A 9826-nucleotide genomic window follows, 5' to 3' on the forward strand; every position below is an offset into this window, starting at 1 on the left:
GATCAGGTGCTGCGTTTCGGATCCTGCGTCTCCTCGTGGCCACCTGCTTCTTCATCTGCGCGAGCTCATCATTCCACCACGACAAGGTGAATTTCTGTGTGTGTTTTTTGGTCGGCATTGTGTCTCTGCATGTCTGTGTGATTGCTTCAGTGTATCTGTCTATTGCGTCATCTATTTGTTGTGTGCTGTGTATTGTGTCTATGTCTTGTATAGTTAATTGTCTGTCCGACATCAGCTGGGTCAGTTTCTCATGAAACTGAGTCCAGTTTGCCTTGTGTGTGTTAAATATGCGTGTAGTTCGTATTATGTTCGTGCCTGTGGATTTATGTTGTCTGATGCCGAAGGATATGCCGTTGTGGTCCGAGCTCGTGAGACTCTCCTCAACCCTCCAGTTGTCCACTCGGTTCAGCAGATCGTCGGAGCACGCTGTCACATCCACGTAGCTAGAGTACCTTTTCCCACCTCTAATGGTATCGAACGTAGGGATGTCCCCGGTGTTGAGTATGTGCATTCCCATTTCTTCCAGTACAGCAGACACATCTCTTCCTCGCGAGTCTTCCATTTCGCCACCCCACCACGGGCTTTTTGCGTTCGCATCGCCTCCCAGGACCATCCTATGGATACCCAGCTCACTCCCTATCCGCCTAAGATGGTCCAGGTAGAGCCCCACTGGTTTATCGGGCTCGAAGTAGAAGGACACTACAATCATCTCCCAGGCTTTGGTTCTGAGAGTGGCCACAACGATGTTGTTACTGCTAAGGCGTGTATGTAGTTCGACATCCAGTGTGTCGTCGAGTACTACAATACACGCCTTTACTGCTCCACCCCCTTCCCCTTCGCTCTGGAAGATCCTCACTCCATTGTATGTCCTCATACTTTTCGCCCCACCAACGTTGGGCTCTTGCAGCAATGCTACGCATGCCTTACGCTTGGTGGCTTCGAGCAGTAGCTCCCGTGTGGCGATTTGGCTCCGCTGGAGATTGGCCTGCAGCATTCGGTACTGGAAGGACTCACCTTGGGCAACCTTAGCAATACGCTACCGCCGATCTGGCCAGAGCATCCCACCTCTTTCTTTCCGTACACTCTCTGTCAAAGGCGCTGTGCTCTGCGCTGCCTTTCTTAGCCTTTATGCAGTTGATGCATTGAGGCACTTCTCCCCGCAGCCACTTGTCGCACTCGGTCTTCATGTGAGGACCGGCGCAGTGGCTGCATCGTTCCTTCTCCTCCCTACACATTCGTCTCGTATGCCCGTACCCAAGACAGCGCGAGCACTGCACTAACGGACTTTGATCCATCACTTTCACTCTACTTAGCCCTATATGGGCGTATCCTTCACTCGTGCATCTCTTCCATACCTGTGGACTCACCCTGGCCACTACGTGGTTCTGGAGGTGGTTCCTTGCTTTCATCACGTACGCTACTTCTACCTTTCTCTCTTCCCCCTTCAGGCCCTCAAGGATGCTTGCATTTTGATTACTGAATGCTGTGACGAAATCGTCAACTTCGCATTTCATTACATCCCTGAAGACTAGTAGAGGGCTCTTATTTTTTACATCTTCCACTACTAATCCCTCATTCTTTCTCAGCCTTTCCTTCACCTTGATTCTTTCTTCCTCATTCGCACAGCCGACGACCACCTTCCTGTTCTTCACCTTTCTTACCCTCTCTACTTTCACCCATCCGTCCTTTGCATCCACAGTCTTTCTGATCATTTCTAACACCTCATCACCCGTCTCTTGTTCGTCTTTGGATGACACCATGACCGAATGCAGGGCTCTTGCTTCGGGGAGTTTCTCTATGACTCCCTTCGAGACAACGCCCGCATAACTCGCCGTTTTGGCGACAGTCATGTTGCCCTCCAAAAGCGAGCTCAATTTGTCCATTTTATTTTCATTCTCCCGCATGCTTACTCTCATATCTTCCATTCTTGTCATCATCTCTTTCATACTTTCTTTCATTCCTTCACTTAGGTCCAGATTTCTCACCAATGCGTCGTCAACTACGCTGGGACCAGCATCGGATGGCGGGGGGGGATGTATAGGGTCCCCACTACGCCCTCCACTACCAGCCCTGGCATTGGTGAGTTCAAATTCAATCTCTTTTATTATTTCATACATCCTTTCTAGCGCCGTAATTACCCCGTCTTTTATATCAGTCTTTAAATTTCGGGACTCCCGCAGGTGGGCTTTCCCTTTAAGCAGAAGGGCTTTCCCTTCTGCAGTCCGACTTTTAGGTGTTGCAGGCTTCTTCACTGGTTCGGAGATAGTGAACGTGTCACTGGCACGCCTCTGGGGAGTGTGGATCATGATGACTTAGGGGAGAAAAAAAAAAAAAAAAAAAAAAAAAAACCCCTGTCAATAATAATTATTCTTAACACTATTAGGTCTCCCAATAGGGGAGATACCTGTCAATAATTACAATTAAAAATTAATATCACAGATATAAATATAAGGTATAAAATATTAATATAAAAATAATAAATATAATATAAAATATTAATAGGTCACTGATAGTTAAGAATGGTCAACTTAACACTATTAGGTCTCCCAATAGGGGAGATACCTGTCAATAATTACAATTAAAATAAATATCACAGATATAAATAAGATATAAAATAATAATATAAAAATATAATATAAAATAAAAATATAAAATATTAATAGGTCACTGATAGTTAAAAATTGTCAACTTAGCACTATTTAAAATATTAATAAAATATTAATATTAATACGTCCGTAATAATTACAATTGGTCAACAATAAAAAAAAAAAAAAAAAAATCAAGTCAATAAATGAGTCAATACTTATACTTAATCAGTCTCCCAATAGGGGAGGCACCTGTCAGTGATTACAATAAAATAAAATAAAAATGGAAATGAGCAGCAAATACTAATATGATATTAGTAATACCTAATAAGTATTATAGTCTATAATAGTTCAGTTTAAAAAGTCAATCTATAAGTTATACGATATTATTATCGTACGGTTCGACCTACTAAGCTAGCACTAGCTTACTAAAGCTAGCTAGTCAGTACTAACCACTCAAGTCAATAATTAATAATTATTATTTTTACTTAAGACTATCAGGTCTCCCAATAGGGGAGTCGCCTGTTTATGATGAATAGAAATAAATGAATGAAAGATAATAATATTATAAATAAAATTATTATAAATAATAATATTATAAATATATATATATTTGTGTTGTGTGGTATATGGTCCCTAAGCACTCAGTATATAATAACCTTAGTCTAACAGCTACACCAAAAATGATGTAGCTGGTCTATTATATAGCTACACTTACTATAATTTACTAATGTACAAATACAGACTATTACATTAAAAAGAAAACATTCATTTGCCACCACGTGTTTCTTGTTTTCGTTTTTGTTGACTCGTGACCTACTTAGATTTTTCTCTTAAAAAACGTTATGAGGAGTTAAGATAATTTATTATCTTTGTGCGGGAAGGTGTATGGAATATCCCAGCACTAATTTAAGTAGGAAACACGGTGGGGGGAAAGGAGAAAAGTATAGTTTTGGCGGAAGAAAGTTCCTACTTTAAGGTTAAAACACTCTTTGGTGTCTATCTTCGCCAATTTTCAACCGATTTCCCCGGGACAAAAACCACGGGCTTTGTTTTAATATGCCGCGTCTATTTACACTTGTATCTTTTCACCATGCACTGAGTTAAGGGGGATTGCCACCGCCCGGCTTGCCAAAAATTGTTTGTTTTACCTGATTTACGGGTCCTAGAAATCCCAAAATTTTCACAGGCACTCTTATCACTAATACCCACAACACTGCAGTTCCGGTTCGCGAAGTCCCCGATATAAATCGGGACTTCCCAGCGACGCCGTACTTTTGTTAATTTAGTAAAAATTTCTTTTGGTTATAACTTTTCACAGGCTCACTCGATTTTAAAACGGTTTTCGCGTCCGTATCTGTTGTCCAAGCGCGCATTTTTTTTTTTTTTTTGTTAAAAGCACCCGCCATCGCAGGGTGTTGTCTGCTTTTTCTCTAGAGTATAGTCTAGAGACATTTATTTTCTTTAATCAATAATAAACACAATTTTCTTTATTTACAATATGGGCACATAATATTAAAATACAATAAAATTTTAAAATACGAATTTACAATATACAATAAAATTTTCAAAATAATAATAAAATACAATAATTAAAAGTCACTTTAAAATTAACAATTTAAACATTACAATAAAAATAAAACCAATACAAATAAATATACAAATTAACACGGCACAACAATAAAACTTAACCCTAACATCACAGCTTATCACAGTTTCTTTTGTTTACCACCCCAACAATGTACTTACAATATTCCAGGAATTCATTCCTCATTTTGTCCCCCAGGGCCGCGGGCAGATTCTCACCCGTCATCGCGATGCCCAATTTTTGCTCAATAACATATCTATCTCTTGCAAAAATCGGACACTCGAGCAACAGGTGAGAAACCGTCTCGTCGACTCCGGGCTGACACAGGCACGATGGATTCTCCTTCAGCTTGAATCTGTTCAAGTAGAAGGCGAATCCACCGTGTCCAGTCAGTGCTTGTGTGGTGTGGTGTGTGATGTCTATTTTCCGTACTATTTTGTATGCAGCAGCAGCGCTTGGGAAAAAGAGCTTCGTGCCTCCAGCCGTCTCCCCCACATCATATCTCCTGTCCCATTCCCCGATCGTATCCTGTCTCAGGATACGCTTGACGAATGAAACAGGACACAGATCGTAGTCGGGTTTCTTCTTCGACCCCAGAGCGGCCTCCTTGGCTAACTGGTCCACTCTTTCGTTCCCCCTTAGCCCTGCGTGCGCCTTGATCCAAAACAGAGCGACCTTCCGCCTCTGCGAAGCAGCTTTTCGGAGGGCCGCCCTTGTTTGCACAGCAAGGGGGTGGGGGGAACCGAGTGTGACTGCCTGGAGGGCCGATCTGGAGTCGCTGAAGATGCCGACCTTCGACACTCCACTCTTGCAGGCTCTAATTACTGCTCTTTGGAGCGCTAGGAGTTCGGCCTGGTAGACGGTGCAATACGGCGGCAAAGCAAGCTTGACGGCCTTCGTCTCGGCCTCCCCCTCCCATACGGAAAGGGCGGCTCCGACTCGACCCTCAATCTTGCTGCCGTCCGTGTAGATCCTATGTACGTGGCTATTAGCCACGTCGGAATACGAGTCCTCGTCCACCAGCCCGAACCCCAGCCCTTCCTGCTCTGCCGGATGTGGGTCCTCAATCGCCGGAGCCATTCTTTCCACCTCCCTGTCTCCCAACGCTGGGTGCGACACCCCCTTCTTGATCCCATATAATCTCGAGACTTCGAGTATTCTGAGGTCAAGGGGGAGTATCCCAGCCAACAGCATAGCTGAGTTCAGGGAGACGGTCCGATATGCTCTGCAGATTTTTTGGGCAAAACCCCGTTGCACGGTGTTCAGCCTTTTTTGGACCCCCATCTTTTCCACGGTGGGTGCCCACGCTGCCGATGCATACATAATAGTCGGTTCGATAACAGCTACATAAATAGTCCTAATAATATCTGGGCTAAGTCCCCAACCAACTCTGGCTGCCCTAGCCAAGAGTTTATACCGGGCGATTGCCTTTTGGCATACCGTCCCGACGTGGGCGTTGAAAGTAAGGCCGCTGTCAATTGTAAGGCCCAGTATCTTAATATGTGAAAAATATTTAATTTCCACACTCCCCATAGCGAGCCGTGGCACGTCATATTTTAACCTCCTCGTCGAAAGGAGGGCACAAGTTTTGTGTGGTGCAAAATTTAATTTGTTATCTTTACCCCATTCGTGTATTACGTTTAGGACACGGTTCGCTTTTCCTTCTATTTCAAGGGCCGTATCACCCTCAAAGACCAACACAATGTCGTCGGCGAACGCCTGACAGAATACTCCCATCTCCTCTAACATCCATAGCAGAGGGTCCAGCAAGAGGTTCCACAGGATTGGTCCACCTATGGATCCCTGCACGCACCCCTTGCTGGTCCCCCTACTCACTTCCACGCCCGCATATCTAACTTTCACTCCCCTTTCACTCAGGTAGCTGCTGATCACCCGCCTCACGTTCCCCGGGCACCCAACTTCAGCCAACCGCACCTTTATGGCTGGCCACCAGGCGCTGTCGAAGGCTCCCTCTATGTCCAGCGATACCACAACAGAAATCTTCTTCTCCTCCCTCATATTTCTGATGTGGTTCACTAGTCTATAGAGGGCGTCCTCGGTGCTCCTCTGTGGCATAAAGCCATACTGGTGGGGGCTTATTTTGGGCAACAGGTAAAACCTGAGTCGGCCGACCAGCATCTTTTCGAAGATTTTGCCGAGAACAGGTAAGAGGCCGATCGGTCGATAGGCTTTCGGTACCCGATATGATTCCCTGCCCGGCTTTCGCAGTATAACCACGGTCGCCCACTTCCACTGTGCGGGGAAGTAGGCGGCAGAGAGGCATCTGTTGAGCAAGGCAAGGAACCATCCCGGGTTACAATCCACAGCGTGCTGACAGATGTCGGCCGTGAGGCCATCCGCCCCGGGGGCCTTCTTGGGGTTGAAGGACCTTACGGCTCTCTTCAACTCCTCCATGATGAAAGGAGGGTCATCCGGGCCCGCCGGTGGTTCGGTGTCCAAGGACTCCGCACACCCGCGCACCCGACGATGTCCCTCACTTTCACCACTTTCCTGGTCCTCGGGGTAGAAGGTCTCCGCCAACAGTTCTGCCGAGCTCCGGGCATCGAGGGTCTCACCGCCCCTCGAAAGGGGCAGATCCTCCTCTCTCCCTGTGGCTCTATTAAGCACCTCCCAGCCCTCCCAGACCCCCTCCCTATCCTGTTTCCGGCAAAACTCCTTCCAACTCTTCTCTTGCGCTTCTTTCACTGCCTTTTCATACATCTCTCTTTCTTCCAGGTACAATCCAACCACGCGGTCTCTGCGATCAGGTGCTGCGTTTCGGATCCTGCGTCTCCTCGTGGCCACCTGCTTCTTCATCTGCGCGAGCTCATCATTCCACCACGACAAGGTGAATTTCTGTGTGTGTTTTTTGGTCGGCATTGTGTCTCTGCATGTCTGTGTGATTGCTTCAGTGTATCTGTCTATTGCGTCATCTATTTGTTGTGTGCTGTGTATTGTGTCTATGTCTTGTATAGTTAATTGTCTGTCCGACATCAGCTGGGTCAGTTTCTCATGAAACTGAGTCCAGTTTGCCTTGTGTGTGTTAAATATGCGTGTAGTTCGTATTATGTTCGTGCCTGTGGATTTATGTTGTCTGATGCCGAAGGATATGCCGTTGTGGTCCGAGCTCGTGAGACTCTCCTCAACCCTCCAGTTGTCCACTCGGTTCAGCAGATCGTCGGAGCACGCTGTCACATCCACGTAGCTAGAGTACCTTTTCCCACCTCTGATGGTATCGAACGTAGGGATGTCCCCGGTGTTGAGTATGTGCATTCCCATTTCTTCCAGTACAGCAGACACATCTCTTCCTCGCGAGTCTTCCACTTCGCCACCCCACCACGGGCTTTTTGCGTTCGCATCGCCTCCCAGGACCATCCTATGGATACCCAGCTCTCTCCCTATCCGCCTAAGATGGTCCAGGTAGAGCCCCACTGGTTTATCGGGCTCGAAGTAGAAGGACACTACAATCATCTCCCAGGCTTTGGTTCTGAGAGTGGCCACAACGATGTTGTTACTGCTAAGGCGTGTATGTAGTTCGACATCCAGTGTGTCGTCGAGTACTACAATACACGCCTTTACTGCTCCACCCCCTTCCCCTTCGCTCTGGAAGATCCTAACTCCATTGTATGTCCTCATACTTTTCGCCCCACCAACGTAGGGCTCTTGCAGCAATGCTACGCATGCCTTACGCTTGGTGGCTTCGAGCAGTAGCTCCCGTGTGGCGATTTGGCTCCGCTGGAGATTGGCCTGCAGCATTCGGTACTGGAAGGACTCACCTTGGGCAACCTTAGCAATACGCTACCGCCGATCTGGCCAGAGCATCCCACCTCTTTCTTTCCGTACACTCTCTGTCAAAGGCGCTGTGCTCTGCGCTGCCTTTCTTAGCCTTTATGCAGTTGATGCATTGAGGCACTTCTCCCCGCAGCCACTTGTCGCACTCGGTCTTCATGTGAGGACCAGCGCAGTGGCTGCATCGTTCCTTCTCTTCCCTACACATTCGTCTCGTATGCCCGTACCCAAGACAGCGCGAGCACTGCACTAACGGACTTTGATCCATCACTTTCACTCTACTTAGCCCTATATGGGCGTATCCTTCACTCGTGCATCTCTTCCATACCTGTGGACTCACCCTGGCCACTACGTGGTTCTGGAGGTGGTTCCTTGCTTTCATCACGTACGCTACTTCTACCTTTCTCTCTTCCCCCTTCAGGCCCTCAAGGATGCTTGCATTTTGATTACTGAATGCTGTGACGAAATCGTCAACTTCGCATTTCATTACATCCCTGAAGACTAGTAGAGGGCTCTTATTTTTTACATCTTCCACTACTAATCCCTCATTCTTTCTCAGCCTTTCCTTCACCTTGATTCTTTCTTCCTCATTCGCACAGCCGACGACCACCTTCCTGTTCTTCACCTTTCTTACCCTCTCTACTTTCACCCATCCGTCCTTTGCATCCACAGTCTTTCTGATCATTTCTAACACCTCATCACCCGTCTCTTGTTCGTCTTTGGATGACACCATGACCGAATGCAGGGCTCTTGCTTCGGGGAGTTTCTCTATGACTCCCTTCGAGACAACGCCCGCATAACTCGCCGTTTTGGCGACAGTCATGTTGCCCTCCAAAAGCGAGCTCAATTTGTCCATTTTATTTTCATTCTCTCGCATGCTTACTCTCATATCTTCCATTCTTGTCATCATCTCTTTCATACTTTCTTTCATTCCTTCACTTAGGTCCAGATTTCTCACCAATGCGTCGTCAACTACGCTGGGACCAGCATCGGATGGCGGGGGGGGGATGTATAGGGTCCCCACTACGCCCTCCACTACCAGCCCTGGCATTGGTGAGTTCAAACTCAATCTCTTTTATTATTTCATACATCCTTTCTAGCGCCGTAATTACCCCGTCTTTTATATCAGTCTTTAAATTTCGGGACTCCCGCAGGTGGGCTTTCCCTTTCAGCAGAAGGGCTTTCCCTTCTGCAGTCCGACTTTTAGGTGTTGCAGGCTTCTTCACTGGTTCGGAGATAGTGAACGTGTCACTGGCACGCCTCTGGGGAGTGTGGATCATGATGACTTAGGGGAGAAAAAAAAAAAAAAAAAAAACCCCTGTCAATAATAATACTTATTCTTAACACTATTAGGTCTCCCAATAGGGGAGATACCTGTCAATAATTACAATTAAAAATTAATATCACAGATATAAATATAAGATATAAAATATTAATATAAAATATAAAATATTAATAGGTCACTGATAGTTAAAAATGGTCAACTTAACACTATTAGGTCTCCCAATAGGGGAGATACCTGTCAATAATTACAATTAAAATAAATATCACAGATATAAATATAAGATAACATAATAATATAAAAATATAATATAAAATAAAAATATAAAATATTAATAGGTCACTGAAAGTTAAAAATTGTCAACTTATCACTATTTAAAATATTAATAAAATATTAATATTAATACGTCCGTTATAATTACAATTGCTCAACAATAAAAAAGTCAAGTCAATAAAAAAGTCAATACTTATACTTAATCAGTCTCCCAATAGGGGAGGCACCTGTCAGTGATTACAATAAAATAAAATAAAAATGGAAATGAGCAGCAAGTACTAATAATATGATATTAGTAATACCTAATAA

The 9826-nt window shown here is 45.4% G+C and overlaps 1 protein-coding gene and 1 pseudogene across 1 annotated transcript; both read right to left on the bottom strand.

Annotated features, from left to right (window-relative positions):
• Window positions 1-904: 904 nt before the first annotated feature.
• On the bottom strand, window positions 905-2321 carry LOC149909255 (uncharacterized). The gene has a single exon (XM_090101479.1). The coding sequence runs from the start codon at window positions 2304-2306 to the stop codon at window positions 1026-1028; it is 1281 nt and encodes a 426-aa protein (XP_089957605.1). The 5' UTR covers window positions 2307-2321; the 3' UTR covers window positions 905-1025.
• A 5475-nt stretch (window positions 2322-7796) lies between these two features.
• LOC149909256 (uncharacterized) lies at window positions 7797-9507 on the bottom strand (annotated as a pseudogene).
• Between the last annotated feature and the right edge of the window lie 319 nt (window positions 9508-9826).

This window comes from Colias eurytheme, chromosome 4, assembly GCF_061535395.1.
Source record: "Colias eurytheme isolate Ceu_HAF_F1 chromosome 4, ilColEury1 Martin Lab GWU primary, whole genome shotgun sequence".
Classification (NCBI taxonomy): Eukaryota; Metazoa; Arthropoda; class Insecta; order Lepidoptera; family Pieridae; genus Colias; species Colias eurytheme.